Source organism: Chiloscyllium plagiosum, unplaced genomic scaffold (assembly GCF_037043375.1).
Source record: "Chiloscyllium plagiosum isolate Xiang-an unplaced genomic scaffold, Cpla_swu_hap1 HiC_scaffold_19, whole genome shotgun sequence".
NCBI classification, from domain to species: domain Eukaryota; kingdom Metazoa; phylum Chordata; class Chondrichthyes; order Orectolobiformes; family Hemiscylliidae; genus Chiloscyllium; species Chiloscyllium plagiosum.
In genome coordinates, this window is record NW_028270157.1 from 19472169 (window position 1) to 19488949 (window position 16781).

Genomic DNA, 16781 nt, shown 5'->3' on the forward strand with positions numbered 1-16781 from the left:
CCACTTTCCAGCATGTGCTCAGTAGTCCTGCAGATGATATAGTACAGTCAGTAAGTTTCAGATCCCAACCACCCTTTGAATGGAAAACAAGTTCATGCTGCCTGTGGTTGACTCTAAGGTAAATAAGCCCCTCCTAACCCAGTACACAGTTGACTCTCCCCAGTATTCCAAGGAGAGCAATCACCACGTAGCCAATTTTTCCAATCCTGGCAACATCCTCAAATCCCTTCTCTAGTGCAATTACATCTTTTCTGTAAAAGGCTATGAGAACTCCTCCACTAATTTAAATGTTGACTCAGCAAGTGACAGCATTTTAAATCCACATTCCTGGATACAAAGTACACAGTGAGGGCATATAGGCCTGTTTCTCTGCAGTCCTACCTGTATCAGCCAGCCACAGGAGGCATCTACAAGGTGAAGAAAATTCAATAGCCCTGAGAAAAGTTCTTACAAAACCATGACCCATGCTGTGGAAGTAATATCTGAGATTTCATCCCTAGAATCGTTCTGCTGTTCCACAGGAACGATGTGGAATCATTCTCAAATTAGTACAACACTACTATCCTTCCACACTTAAGCACCTCACTGAAGGTAACTTCTAGGGGAAAAAATGCAATTCAAACAAAAATGCATTATGCAATATTTTATTTTTACTTGAAACATTAATTCTGAATAAATGATGATTTTGACATTGCGTTCAAAGAAGCTTGGCCAGTAAACCAAACTGGAGACCAAAAAATACTTCCAAGGATATTATGGGTAGTTACTGAGGCACACACATTGTACCTGTTTCAAAATTTGTCCATAATGTACCTTCGCAGAATGCAATGATCGAAAGTCAACTCTATTTTAAGGCAGGAATAGAAAGGAAATTCACACAGCCACTAAAATGAGTTTTCACGTTCTTGGAGGCTGGTGCAAGAATCTTGAGTTTTTTTAGAACACTTTGGAGCTCAACAATATCTTGCAAAAAAGCCACTGTTCTCAAGTAAATGTTATCAATGGAAATTAACATACTAAATACATATATAAATATGCCACAAACATTGCACAAGAAACCCTCAACATTAAAGTATATGGCAGAATAATGGCATCATTAACAGTGAAATAAATAAAGTAATATAAAGCACATTGAACACCAGGTTTGATGCAGGGCTACAGTTTCCAGATTCAAAAACAAGTGACTCTGATGTTTTGAAAATGTCTTGCTTTAGAGATTCCCTGACTGCCAGTACATTACCCTCAAAATTATGGGTTTTTTCCCCTCAATGGCACTAATGTAATTTGTTTTTAATATTTGAAGAGTGTAAAAAAAATACACATTATAGTGTTCAGAGACTTGAGCAAACAGGAAGCTGTAGCTTTTAAAGATTAGTTTTCTTCCTGATGTTTAAATAAGAAGATTATTTAAATTTTAAAGTCGTATGAACATAAATTTTGGCTAAAATATATATTTGTGAAACAAAATTAAGTATTACAATGATGCATTATGCAATACAGAACAATAACAAATTGCTGCATAGAAAGGGCTCACGTTCAATGTCCATAATTCTGTGAAAAGTATTTGTTCAGGATTCCATGTTACATTGATTGCATTTCTAATGCAGAAATGTTAACTAATCTATAGCACTGATGTACGGAAAGAGGTTAGCAAGAATCTCAGTCCACTCTGACAGGATGGGTGTCGATAATCGATTTTAAACTGATACTGAGCTAGACTCAGATTATGATGTAATTTCCACACAATTTAGCCATCCAAGTGAATTGAGAGATACTGATGTACATATGATGAAGCAAAATCAAATTGCTTAAGCCAGTTAAAGTGTTCAGAATGATCAATAACATGATCTCCAGTTACCTTCTGGTTAAGAAATAGGAATAGTTCTTACAATGTAGCATGTACCATTTAAAATATCCAGATACTTAAAATGAACATGGTTACAACCCAACAGTCAACTTCTGTTAAGACTTCCTAGATTATAATTGCAGTTCAGATTACAAAACAGTAATTACAGTACTTCAAACCTCACATTTTGAGAAACACTTGATAAATTCTGTGTGGATTCTAGGCCAGTAACCAGCTGGTATGCAATCCCTACATCAACATTAATCACTGCGCTTGTCAGTAATCTCAGTACAAGTTGCTTGTTATAAAACATCCCCTTTTACCTGCCATTTAGAAAGACATTACAAAAAGGTACAAAATTTGTATTGTGGCAGGACAAGGCAAAGTCAATGTAAAATAAGTGACATTAACAAAATGGCAGTATTTTTGGTTATTTAAGGCATTCTGGAAATATTGCTTTACTCTCATAACTCATGAGTGTTTTTTTTGGCTGCTGAACCCAATTTGTTGGGTTTGGAGGTCAGACCAGACTACAGGAGACAGTTCAGTAATCAGGCCACCAGAGGACACTAGCACTTTAGGCTCTTCACGTCTCTCATTAAAAATTCCCCAATGTCTTGATGAAAAAAACATTCAAGAATTGGCTTTTAATACTGTACTGAACCACTATACAATCAATCTACAAAAAATAAATTATTGGCATCTACAGTCTGATAAAACATGAATTTTAAATTCAAAACGTACGGAATTTACTTTTCATGAAAAGGACTGTAGTCCAACGGTTCTAACATAATGATCGCATTTTTTCTGCAAAATGTGTAGATAAAAGATCTTTCCAAACAGGAGAAATAATTCAATGTATGCGGTTATGTATTTGCATAATGTATTCATAACACAAATTTAAAATTTAGTAGTGTTGGTCTAAGAACTTCCATAAAAAGCTGGGTCCATATTCAAGGTGTCGAGTTCTGATGCACAATTACACGTTTGAATCCTCATCAGTCATGCTGGTGCATGGAGAGCCTGCACTTAAATCTTTAAACATCTCATCCTCCTTTAGCATATGCTACAAAGAAAAGGAAAGAAGATACTGAGGCACAAGATAAATAGGCAAAAATAAAGTTAAAAAATACTTTGGAAAATGATACAAAATCTCTAGTTTCTATCACAGGCACATTTCTTATTTTAAGTTTATTGCTTTTCAGTACCACACTTACTGTTAGGTTATTGATTCCCTCAGAGAACGCTCCAATTTGCCTCACTGTTCCTTCAGAATCATCCATCTACAAGTAAGTAGCACACATTGTTATCCTCTCAAGAACATTCGTCAATAAAACATCATGACCATACAGTCAATTTATAATTCAATCCAACAGTACCTCCTCCAGTCCCATTGGCACCTCCACCCGAGTCACTCTCAATATGCTTTTGTAACTCATCTTAGACAGTGGACATGAAAAGGGTTATGTCTGTAGACTGCTTGGGCCTGTTTCAGCACTCAAGTGCCAAAACGTTTGAGAAAAATATGAGGGCGCTTTTAACATTGGACCTCAAACAGCTGAAAATACTTGAGCTACTATACAAAGCAAAAAGATTCCTGATTCCTCAAAGACCAACTCTAGCAGCAACCGAGAAGTAGCAGCTTTCCTGCTGATGTACATGTCGATAGTTTAAATGAATTTATGTTCTTAGCGAAGTCTAAAATGGTTTCTACTAAAAATCTTAATTAACAACATTAAGCATTAGTCTGCACATGGTCACCTTTACCTGCTCTATCCTGTCCAAGTCTTCATCGTTATATACTCGTATGTCTATTCCCCGTGTCTGTTTATTTCCTTGTCTGAAACCAGTTCCTGCAGGAAGTCCCAATTCCATTGGACATACATATTCTTCTTCATCCTGTTTCCGTTTCTTCAAGCTTCCAAAATTACTGAATGCCAGCTTTCTTGGCTGTAGGAGAAATGTACAATTATCAACATCCAATCAGTGATAGCCACAAACCAATTTATACCCTCTATATAGAATCCACGCAAGTAGGTAGGATTGTAAAGGCGGCATATGGCATGCTTGCTTTTATCTGTTGGGAAATTGAGTCCAAAAGTCAGGATGTTATCTTGCAGCTTTATAAGACTTTGCTTAGGCCACACAGTATTGTGGTAAGTACATTTACAGCAAGCTTTGGAAAGGGTGCAGAAGAGGTTTACCAGAATTCTGGCTGGAGTAGAGAACATGAGCTATAAGGAGAGGCTAGAAAAACTTGGGTTGCTTTCTCTAGAGCAGTAGTGGCTGAGGGAGACTTGATAGAAGTCTATAAAACGGAGATGCACAGATTAGGTTGACACTTAATTTTTCTTTTCCCCATACCCCTCCAAAGTTGAAATGTCCAAAACTAGGGGGCATGCAGTTAAGGTGGGGGAGTTCAAAGGAGATGTGAGAGGCAAGTTTTGTTTTTGCAGAGAGTGTGGAACATGCTGCCAGGCATAGTGGTGGAGGCAGATATGAAGGGACATTTAAGAGACTTTTAGATAAGCATATGAATATGCAAGGGATGGAGGGACATGGATCAAGAGCAGGCAGAAGGGAGAAGTCTAATGTGGCATCATGTTCAACACAACACTGTGGGCCAAAGGGCCTGTTCCTGTACTGTACAGTTCTATGCCCTAAAAACAGAAAGTTATTAGAGCTTTCTTAAGTGATGGAGAAAGTGAGGTCTGCAGATGCTGGAGATCAGAGCTGAAAATGTGTTGCTGGAAAAGCGCAGCAGGTCAGGCAACATCCAAGGAGCAGGAGAATTGACAGGAATGTGGGCTTCTGTACCTACAACAAAAACACTCAGCCTTCAACATGCTTGTTGAATATACCTAGATGGTGCTTCAAATTGTTCATTTGTATAATGTGCACAAGATACAATCACATAAATACAACACAGAATAAGGAGAAACAGTTTGCATGTACTGCTTTTTATACCCACCTTTACTTTGGCAGTGGCTGTTAGGAGAGAATAGTCTGGGGATTCCACAGCCTCTCGTTTCTGCTGCTGAGCATCAGGACCAACCAGCAAATTAAAGTGAGTAGCTAAGTGTCGTCTAAGTAGTGTCTTGTTGGGAGGGATGTTTAGCAGCATCGCTAGTGTTTCCACATTAAAACGAGGTTCTAGAACCTATAGATAGAATAGATTAATCACATTTAACATGTATTCTTGATCAAGACTGCTTATTTCCAATTTCACAACCTTGTGCATCTCTGTCCTCACAGCTGACTGCCCAAGGCTACACAAATCCAAAGTTAGATGTATAGGATTCCAGTCAAGTTCCAGAAGCGAGAGTGCACAGCGCAAGGTTAAAATACTTCCTGTCGTATTTAGTTACAATTGGAGAAACTACTACTCCCAATGAAACAAATAGCTACTGCCTTCTCACAGACTAGATGCACCAGCAGCTAGCTATTGACCAATACAGCATTGGAGTAACTACCAAAAGGCTAGCAGGTTTTAACAAGAGGGAAATAAAAATAGAACATTGATCAAGTACACACGAGAGAAAAATCTCAGATTTGGATACAGGAAAAAAACATCTTGGTTCCCAGTCCAAAACCTCTTCCCCAAGTCTGTGGACATGTTTAAAAAATTGCTTGTCTCCAACGTTTTTCAGTTCTGACGAAAGGCCACTGACTTGAAATGTTTGCTCTGTTTCTCTGTCCGTAGATACTACCAGACCCAAGTATTGCCAGCAGTTTTTTTTTTAAAAAAGGTTTTCAGCATCCACTAGATTTTCCTTTTAAAAGGAAACTTTGTTGTTTCTATTCAATCTGCTCTTCCTAAAGTGTCAGTCTGGTGCTTTTATTCCTAGCCACTGTGGTGATGCTGGTGAAGGGAACATAACCTGCTATAAATGTCTGCCTTCTTTTCAGTCACAGATGTCTATGGAAATAAGGAAGGCTATCAAATCGAAAGATATGCATACAAAAGTGCCAAAGACCGGTGGCAAACCAGAAGATTGGTAAAACTTTAAAGGTCAACAGAAAGCCATAAAAAGAGCAACAAAGAAAAGTTACTTATGAGAGTAAACTAGCTCAGAACAAAGATAGACAGCAAAAGTTTCTACAAATACAGAAAATGAGAAAGTGGCTAAGGTAAACTCTGGTCATTTAGAAGATGAGAAGGAAGACTTTTAATAATGGTAAATGAAAAAATAGCTGAGGCATTGAACAGGTACTTTGTGTCAGTCTTACAGTGGAGGACAGGAATAACATGCCAGTAATTGACAAGGAGACGAAAATAGGTGAGGACCTAGGAAATTATCAATATCATGAAACACAGTGCTGGGCAAGCTAGTGGAGCTTAAAGGCAGACAAGATTCCTGGACCTGATGGAATGCAATCCAGGCTACTAAAGAGATGGCAGGAGAAATAGCAAGTACACTTGTGATAATTTTTCAAACTTCGCTGGATCCGGGGGCAGTTCCAGGAGATTGGAAAACAGCAAGTCTGACGCCATTGCTTAAAAAAAGGAGGTAGACAAAAGATGGGGAATTATAAGCCAGTTGGCTTCTATAGCAGGGAAAATGCTTGAATCTATCAATCAAGGAAGAAACAGCAAGACGTCTAGATAGAAACTGCCCCATTGGACAGACGCAACATGGGTTCATGAAAGGCAGATCATGTTCAATTAATTTACTGGAATTCTATGAAGACATTACAAGCAAGGTGGTCAATGGGAACTCAGTAGATCTGGTGCCTCTATATTTCCAAAAGGAATTTGACAAGATGCCACAAAAAAAGCCGGTGTATAAGATAAAGGTGCACAGTGTTACGGGCAAAGTATCAGCATGGATGGAGGATTGGTTAACTAACAGGAAGGAAAAGCGCAGCAGGTCAGGCAGCATCCAGGGAACAGGAGAATCGACGTTTCGGGCATAAGCCCTTCCTGACCTGCTGCGCTTTTCCAGCAACACATTTCCAGCTCTGATCTCCAGCATCTGCAGACCTCACTTTCTCCTAACTAACAGGAAGCAAAGAGTGGAGATAAGTGATTGCCAACCAGAAAAACAATCAGTGACTAGTGATGTGCTTTAAGGATCAGTGTTGGGACTGCAATTATTCACAATTTACATAGATGATTTGGAGTTGGGGACCACATGTAGTGTGCCAAAGTTTGCAAAGACACTAAGATGAGTGGTACAGCAAAACGTGCAGAGGACTCAAAAGGTTTGCAGAGGGATAGAGATAGTTTAAGTGAGTCGGCAAAGGTCTGGCAGATGGAGTACAATGTTAATAAATATCAAGTGATCCATTTTGGTAGATTAACAGTTAAAAAGAATTATTTGAACTGTTAAAAATTGTAGCATGCTGCTATGTAGAGGGACCTGGGTGTTCTTGTGCGTGAATTGCAGTACGTTGCTTTGCAGGTTCAATAGGTAATTAAGACGACAAATGAAATTTTGTACTTTATTGCTCAAGGGATTGAGTTTAAAAGCTGGGAGATTGTATTACAGCCGTATAGGGTGCTGGTGAGGTCACACCTGGAGTACTGCGTGCAGTTTTGGTCTCCTTACTTGAGAAAGGATGTACTGGCACTGGAGGGGGTGCAGCAGAGATTCACTTCAGTGGAGTTGAGGGGGTTGGCTTTTGAGGAGAGACGGAGTAGACTGGGATTATATTCACTGAAATTTAGATGAATGAGGAGGGATCAAATGGTAATATATAAAATTACAAAATGAATAGGTAAGATAGAAGCAGGGAGGTGGTTTCCACTGGCAGGTGAAACTAGAACAAGAGGGCATAGCCTCAAAATAAGGGGGAGTAGATTTAGGACCAAGTTGAGGAGGAACCTCTTCACCCCAAGGGTTGTGAATGTATGGAATTTCCTGCCCTGTGAAGTAGTAGAGGCTTCCTCATTGAATGTTTTTAAAGCTAAGATAGATAATTTTTTGAACAGTAAAGGAATTAAGGGTTCTGGTCAGAAGGTGGGTAAGTGGAGCTAACCCTTGATCTTATTGAACGGCAGCCATTATCTAATTGAATGGCAGAGTGGGCTCAAAGGGCTAGATAGCCTACTCTTGCTCCTTGTTCTTATGTTCTGTTTCCTCTTACCATTAATCCACCGTGCACTCCACTACCACGCAAATTGGGTGCATATTCTGCCAAATCTGCTGAGCGTAGCCATTCCATCACTCGGTGATTCGTCCACCGGGAGACTTCAGCGGGGGTGATGTTATTCTAGAAAGTAAGTAGTGACAGCTGATTCAAATGGTCTTTCCCCTCAAATTTAAGAGATGACACAGACTTAAGTTCTGCACCTCACACCTGTATTAACAGTGAGCACATACTTAAGGACACCCAGGTCATGAAAGACATCAGGTAAATGCAGGCTCCATAGATATAGGCACTCATTACCTCCTATTGAGTCTTGAGAAGATTTGTAGCTCAGGTTGAGGTTTGGGATGTAGGTTTGCTCACTGAGCGGGAAGGTTCATTTCCAGACATTTTGTTACCCTGCTAGGTAACATCTTCAGTGGACCTCAGGCGAAGTGATGCTGAAAGTTCCTGCTTTCTATTTATATGTTTGGGTTTCTTTGGGTTGGTGATGTCATTTCCTGTGGCAATGTCATTTCCTGTTCCTTTTCTCAGGGGGTGGTAGATGGGGTCTAACTCTGTGTTTTTTGATAGACCCCATCTACCATCCCCTGAGAAAAGGAACAGGAAGTGACTTCACCACAGGAAACACCACCACCACCAGAAATGACATCACCAACCCAAAGAAACCCAAACATATAAATAGAAAGCAGGAATTTTCAGCATTGCTTCGCTTGAGGCCCACTGAAGATGTTACCTAGTAGGGTAATGAAACGTCTGGAAATGAACCTTCCAGCTCAGCGAGCAAACCTCCACCCAAAACTCATCACCTCCCTCTGGTTTGCAGATGTTAATGGTAGCAAATTAGCTTAATATAATCACTGGAAAATATGATACAAGGAGGATCGATTTCATTTAAGAGAACACAATAATGTTTGTTGCAGTCAAGTCCTGACTGCTCACCTTCACTCAACGATGGAGCAATACCCACACCACAAGGCTGGAGTACAGTGGCACCTATTAAAGGGCAGAATGAAGCATGACACCAACTACACAGGAAGAACAAATTATTTCAGAGAATATATTTCTCAATTTATCCCTTTACCTTCCTGAGGAACTATGCCCAAGGAATTTTACCAATTTCACTTTGCCAGCAGTAATGAGGCAGCAGTCCACAGATATTTCTTCACAATTCTCACAGTCAGGCATGCCAAGCCTTCACACACCACCCTCAATGCATGCGGGGGATCCAAACCAAAGTCTTGCTGTTCAGTCAAGCTCAAATTGTCTCACAGCAATCTTTACACATACCTCATCAGATGGTCTTCTACGAAGACAATTAGCTTCAAAATTATTTATTCGGAGAACCTGAATTGCCCTCTTGATGCTGAGGTGATGGAGAACACTTCCAACTTTTAGCGACAACAGGTCATCCTACAGGAGTAGGAATCAGAAACTAAACTGAGAAACTGTATTTCATCCTTGTGACAAACTACTGAAATGAATGAGGACCAAATTGAATGCTAATAATAAAAGCAAGGACATAATTGTGTCACAGGAAAAATGGCAGATGCTTGCTAATTTATACAAGTACAATTTTTAAACAAAAACAGGATGAAGTGTTTAGCTTGTTAGTTCAACAGATATTTAATACTGCAGTGAAACACTCAAATCATCCTTTTAAGACCAGCAAATTTAAACTAGTTTGGAACAGAAATTTTAAAAAGGATTGTTTAAAAATGATAAACGGTTAAAATTGCCTAAAATTCACTACTTTAGAAAATGCCATTTAGAACAATTCTGCTTGAAACACCAAATTTGCATTAAATATGGTTTATCTGAAACATTCTTGCACCTTTGTTTCTTAAGCATGAAAGGTTAGGTGAAACTGTTTAGGACAGAACTTTCTAATTGAGTCTTGACCTATGATTTCTCTTTCCCTTTTGTGCACAAGCTACTTTCACTATTTGTGATCTATTTGAGTACAGCTGGACCATATTTGCTGGAAATGATTTAACATCTGGGCCAACTGGAAAACATCCAAACTGTCAAATGGTGCTCTAAAATGGCTGATATCTCAAACATTTATTTTAATGAGAAATATTAATCAAGGAAATATTAATCAAGAAATATTAATCCAGCAATATCAAGGACTCTCTCAACCTTAGTTGTAAACTCAGCTTCTAAATATTATTTGCCATTCCTAGGGTCCTGTCACGTGCCTTTTCCAGAAGATGTTTTCACCTATGACTTGATTTGAAGGAATGATTTGGGCAACAATAACTAGTCAACGTAAACTTAAATAGTAGGTTAATTACATTGTTTGTTTAACAGTCAATGGGAGAAAAGAGGCATGCAGTTTAAAATACAAATCTAACCTTTACTGTAAGCTATTAATTAACTTTTAAAAATTACCACAAACTCTCAAATAAGAATTTACTAACCACAGTCACATAGTGGAGCATTCGACCATCAACTCTTCCTTCATCAAACTGAGTCTTGTACTGGGGTAATCCAATGTCATCCAGCCACCCTAAGGGAGATAAATTCTATTTACTGCTTTGATAGTATGCAAACTGCATTGGAAAACATTTGTATGATCAAAACAACATGTATTACTTCATATTGAAGTGACTGGATAAAGATAAGTATGGGGTTTTCTGCAGATTGAAGTAGCACAACATAGTATTTTCTTCTTTGGCAAAACGTACAACCCTGTGTACATTCCGGAATACATATGTGGGCCAAACTGCATGCCTGGTTGATCATCTTGAATTGGGTATTAGCACAAGTCTTAGCATAATCTAGATGGCACAGCAATGTCCCATTGCAGAATCACATCTAAAACTGGACACTATGTTCTGAGTTTTGCAAGCACAGGATATCTGAGTACTGTCAGCACACTCTGCTTATGTGGCTAATGTTTTTTGATTCATTCGGGGATGTGGATTTTTCTGACTGCAACTGCATTCATTGTCCATCTCAATTGGCTTTCAGAAGGAGGTGGAGAGCTAGTAAGCTGTTTCTTGATCTGCTACTGTCCATTCTGTGTAGGTAAACATGCAACACGTTCAAGGATGTAATTCCAAGATTTTGTACCAGTGTCACTAAAGGAAAGACAACATATTTCCAAGTCAAGAAGGCAAGTGGCAGTATTGCCATATATTGGCTGCCCTTGTTCTTCCAGATGTAAATATCATGGGTTTGGAAGGTGCTGTCTGAGGATCTTTGGTGAATTTCTGCAGTGCATCTTGTAGATTAACACTCAATAGCAGCAGTGTGTACTATGGTGGAGGGAGTGGGTGTTTGAGGATTTGGTACCAATCAAGTAAGCTGCTTTGTCCTGGAGGTTGTCAAGCTTTTTGATTGTTGTTGGAGCTGCACCCATCCAGGCAAGTGGGGAGTATTCCATTACACTCCTGACGTGTGCCTTGTAGATAGCGGATAGACTTTGGGGAGTCAGGAGGTGAGCTACTCACTGCAGTATTCCTAGCCTCTGACTTGTTCTTGTAGCCATTGCGTTTTTGTGGTAAGTCCAGTTGAGTTTTTGGTTAATGGTAACCTATACGATGTTGACAGAGAGTGGGGGATTCAGTGACACCATTCAATGTCAAGGGGCAGTATTAGATAGTCTTTTATTGGAGATGGTTATTCCTTGGCACTTGTGTGGTGTAAATGTTACTTGTTTTCAGCTTGCGTGCTGAATCTGTATTGGAACAGCTTAAGCAGAGGCATGGCAAGTTCTGGAGCACATCTTCAGTACGATTGTTGCAATTTTGTTAGGGCTCACAGTTTTGCAATATCTTCTACCTTCAGTCATTTTTAATACCAGGTGGAGGGAACTGAATTAGCTGAGGTGTGGTACTGTAGTAGCATGGGGACTTTAGAAGGAGACAGAGACAGTCATCCACTTGGTACTTTGAGCCGAAGATTTTTTCAATTTCTTCAACCTTAATCTTTTGCACAATTGTGCTGGAATTCCCTAAAACTGGGGAGGGGAATTATATTTGTGGATGCTCCTCCACTGCAGAGTTGTTCAATTGTCCACCATCATTAACAAACAGAAGTAGCTGTACTAGAGATTAGATCTGATCCACTAAATTAGAGAATCAGTCTTACAGCTTGGGGCTTATGCTGTTTGGCATGCAAGCAGTTCTTCATGTCAGGATGAAACTTTGCCTCCACATGATTGCATTACTGTTCTGTTGGCAGGCAAGTGGGCTGTTTGCTCTGATGCCATTAATTCAGGGGAAACACAGTCAATGTTGAGGACTTGCACAGCAACTCCCTCCTGTTTACCACTGTACCGCCACCTTAGATAGATCAGTGGTGCCAGTGGGACAGAACATAATCAGCAATAATGCTGCTGTATGGATTACTGTCTGTAAATTGTGAGATTAAGACTACGTCAGGCTGTTGCTTGACTAGTCTGCAAGAAGGCTCTCCCAGTTCTGGCACTTTAGGGAGGAGTTTGCTGTTGTTGCTTTTGGTGCCTAGACCGCTGTCAAATGGTTTGCTCAGTTTCATTACTTTTAAGATTTTTAAAGAGTTTCATAGAACTTAGTGACTTACTTAGCCATTTCAAAGGGCATTTCACAGCCACATTTCATTGTGGTGGATCTGGAGTCATATATTGGCCAGGCCAGGCTAGGCTAGTAGATTTCTTTCCCTAAAGGCCATTAGTAAATCACTTGGATTTTTCTGACACCAGACAGTAGTTTTGCGGTTATCATTTGTTTTAATTTCAGACTTTTTGTAAAATTTCAAATTCCAGACCTGGTCTGCAAAGCATTTCCTGGGTCTCTGAATTACAAATATAGCAACAATATTGCTATGCAATATGCTTTGCCTTTGGAGTTTCAGTGAAAAAAAAATGAGTTAAGCTGCTTGCGCATCTTTTGAATGTGCAGTCACTGAAATGAAACTCTTGAGACTTTGTCATTTGAATGAGAAATTAAACATTTAACCACCTGTAAATTGCTGGGAATTAATGATTATATTTATTTTGATGCTTATAAAAAGATCTTTTTAACTGTCTCATATAAAATATATAGTTTCACTTTCTCCTCCTCCTCTTCTGTGCATTAAACTTACATTCACTGCAAATTGCAAAAATACAATTTATGTCTATCATGCCGGGTTTCAGCCTGGGATCTTACTTGTTCAGTATTATCACCCGCTAGGATTGTAAATTCCCTCTCTACCCACCCCACACCAAACATTTTATTCCATCCAACATTTTCACTTGGTCTCTACCTCCATGATATTCTGGTAATTCTCTCGGTTTCCAAACTGATTTCAGTCAGTACACCTTCCTTTTCCATTGATGTTATGCCTATTTGTAGTCACACAACCAGAGGTTCAGAAACAGCAGAACATATCCCAACTGCAATCATTACACCTAAGAGATGGACTTAGTTTCTTAAATAACTGCAATTATTGATCTCCAAGTCTTTATTGAACTTTGTGATACATTACTCTACTCACTTGTCACCCAATTGTAATCCAGCTTTCCCTTATTATCTTCTTCTTCAGAGCCAAATGCCTGCAGAGCTAGTTGTAACTTCTTTCTGTGCAGAGGATGCTTGATCCCAAGCTCCTACACAAACAAACAGTTTGATCAAATAATGATTGGTTTCTTCAAGAAAACTTTTAAAATTCAATCATTAAACATTCATTGCAGTAGATACTGAATTGGAACATGGGTGTGGAAATTTCTGACAACAACGTATTCTATCTTTTGAAAATACTATATGATGTTAAGGATACCAAGTTAATATTGTCAAAATCATTTTAACATGTGAAAAGTGACTAAATGGACAATGAGATAAAATTCAATTTGCCTGTCATATAGCACAGAAACACACACTTCGGTCTAACTCGCCCGGACCAACAGACATCCCAATCTGACTAAGTCCCATTTGCCAGCAATTGGCCCATATCCCTCTAAACCCTTTCTATTTATATTCCCATCCAGATGCCTTTTACATGTTGTAATTGTACCAGCCTCCGCCACTTCCTCTAGCAGCTCATTCCATACATGTGAGAAAAGGTTGCCCTTTGGGTCCCTTTTAAATCTTTCCTCTCTCGCCTTAAACCTCTGCCTTCCAGTTTTGGATTCCTCCACCCTCAGGAAAAGACCTTGGTATGCACCCTATCCATGCCCCTCATTACTTTATAAACCTCTATAAGGTCACCCCTCAGCCTCAGAGGCTCCAGGGAAAATAGCCCCAGGGAGCTAGGTTGGAAGCTCAGAGTTAGAACAAACAGAGTTGTTGTCTCTGGTTTGTTACCCGTGCCACGTGATGGAGAGTTGAGGAATAGGGAGAGAGAACAGTTAAATGCGTGGCTACAGGGATGGTGCAGGAGGGAGGGATTCCGGTATCTGGATAACTGGGGTTTTTTCTGGGGAAGGTGGGACCTCTATAAACAGGATGGTCTACACCTGAACCCGAGGGGCACCAGTATCCTTGGGGGGAGGTTTGCTAGTGCTCTTGGGGGGGTTTAAACTAACTCTGCAGGGGCATGGGAACCTAGACTGTAGCTTTCGGGTGCAGGACCTGGAGTGTAAGGAGGTTAGAAACATGGCATCAATCTCAAAGAAGGATGCCTGAAAACAGGAAAGTGGCTTGAAGTGTGTATACTTCAATGCAAGAAGTATACGGAATAAGGTAGGTGAACTTGCAGCGTGGGTTGGTACCTGGGACTTCGATGTTGTGGCTATTACGGAGACATGGGTAGAACAGGGACAGGATTGGCTGTTGCAGGTTCCAGGGTTTAAATGTTTTAGTAGGGTCAGAGGTGGGGATAAAAGAGGGGGAGGTGTGGCATTGCTTGTCAAAGATAGTATTGCAGCGGTGGAAAGGACGATGGATGAAGACTCGCCATCCGAGGTAGTTTGGGTTGAGGTTAGGAATAGGAAAGGTGAGGTCACCCTGTTAGGAGTTTTCTACAGGCCTCCTCATAGTCCTAGAGACGTAGAAGAAAGGATTGCGAGGATGATTCAGGAGAAGAGTGAAAGTAATAGGGTGGTTGTTATGGGACACTTTAACCTTCCAGATATTGACTGGGAAAGCTATAGCTCGAGTTCGTTAGATGGGTCGGTGTTTGTCCAATGTGTGCAGGAGGGTTTCCTGACACAATATGTAGACAGGCCAACAAGAGGTGAGGCCATACTGGATTTGGTTCTGGGTAACGAACCAGGCCAGGTGTTAGAATTGGAGGTAGGTGAGCACTTTGGGGACAGTGACCACAATTCGGTGACTTTTACTCTAGTGATGGAGAGGGATAAGTGTGCACTGCAGGGCAAGAGTTATAGCTGGGGGCAGGGAAATTATGATGCGATGAGGCACGACTTAGGATGCGTGGCTTGGAAAAGTAGGCTTCAAGGCATGGGCACAATTGATATGTGGAGCTTGTTCAAGGAGCAACTATTGAGTGTCCTTGATAAGTGTGTACCTGTCAGGCAGGGAGGAAAGGGTCGTGTGAGAGAGCCGTGGTTTAAGAAGGGATTGGAATCCCTTGTTAAATGGAAGAGGGCGGCCTATGTAAAGATGAGGCGTGAAGGTTCAATTGGGGCGATTGAGAGTTATAAGGTAGCCAGGAAGGATCTGAAGAGAGAGCTAAGAGCATCAAGGAGGGGACATGAAAAGTCCTTAGTTGGTAGGATTAGGGAAAACCCTAAGGCTTTCTATAGGTATGTCAGGAATAAAAGAATGACTAGGGTAGGAATAGGTCCAGTCAAGGATAGTAGTGGGAAGTTGCGTGTGGAGGCTGAAGAGATTGGGGAGACACTGAATGAATACTTTTCGTCAGTATTCACTCAGGAACAGGACATTGTTGCCGATGTGAATATTGAGTCACAATTAATTAGAATGGACGGCTTTGAGGTATGTAGGGAAGAGGTGTTGGAAATTCTGGAAAGGGTGAAAATAGGTAAGTCCCCTGGGCCTGATGGCATTTATCCTAGGATTCTCTGGGAAGCAAGGGAGGAGATTGCAGAGCCATTGGCCTTGATTTTTATGTCCTCGTTGTCTACAGGAATAGTGCCAGAAGACTGGAGGATAGCAAATGTGGTTCCCTTGTTCAAAAAGGGGAGTAGGGATAACCCTAGTAACTATAGGCCGGTGAGTCTCACTTCTGTTGTGGGCAAAGTCTTAGAGAGAATTGTAAGGGATAGGATTTATGAACATCTGGATAGGAATAATGTGATCAAGGATAGTCAGCATGGTTTTGTGAAGGGCAGGTCATACCTCACAAACCTTATTGAATTCTTTGAGAAGGTGACTAAGGAGGTAGACGAGGGTAAAGCGGTAGATGTGGTGTATATAGATTTTAGTAAGGCGTTTGATAAGGTTCCCCATGGTAGACTACTGCAAAAAATACGGAGGTATGGCATTGAGGGTGAGTTGGAGGTTTGGATTAGGAATTGGCTGGCTGGAAGACGACAGAGGGTAGTAGTTGATAGTAAAGGTTCATCTTAGAGTGTAGTTACTAGCGGTGTTCCGCAAGGATCTGTTTTGGGACCATTGCTGTTTGTCATTTTTATAAATGACCTGGAGGAGGGGCTAGAAGGTTGGGTGAGCAAGTTTGCGGATGATACGAAAGTCGGTGGAGTTGTTGACAGTGAGGAAGGATGTGTCAGGTTACAGCGGGATATAGATAAGTTGCAGAGCTGGGCAGAAAGGTGGCAAATGGAGTTCAATGTAGATAAGTGTGAGGTGATTCACTTTGGTAAGAGTAACAAAAAGATGGAGTACTGGGCTAATGGTCGGATACTTGGTAGTGTGGATGAGCAGAGGGATCTTGGTGTCCATGTACACAGATCTCTGAAAGTTGCCACCCAGGTAAATAATGCGGTGAA

At 40.5% G+C, this 16781-nt stretch overlaps 1 protein-coding gene across 17 annotated transcripts in view; it reads right to left on the minus strand.

The window, feature by feature from the left end:
- Window positions 1-628: 628 nt before the first annotated feature.
- The window catches only part of ppfibp1b (PPFIA binding protein 1b), a 178955-nt gene continuing 162802 nt past the window's right edge, over window positions 629-16781 (minus strand). For all 17 annotated transcript variants that reach the window (XM_087997088.1, XM_043709811.2, XM_043709810.2 and 14 more), the window contains 8 exons: window positions 13406-13517; window positions 10363-10451; window positions 9230-9352; window positions 7937-8062; window positions 4818-5006; window positions 3614-3796; window positions 3064-3129; window positions 629-2912 (listed from right to left, as the gene is read on the minus strand). In XM_087997088.1, the coding sequence (XP_087853214.1) occupies window positions 2826-2912; window positions 3064-3129; window positions 3614-3796; window positions 4818-5006; window positions 7937-8062; window positions 9230-9352; window positions 10363-10451; window positions 13406-13517 (975 nt within the window). In that variant the 3' untranslated portion in view covers window positions 629-2825. The remainder of the gene's footprint in view (window positions 2913-3063; window positions 3130-3613; window positions 3797-4817; window positions 5007-7936; window positions 8063-9229; window positions 9353-10362; window positions 10452-13405; window positions 13518-16781) is intronic.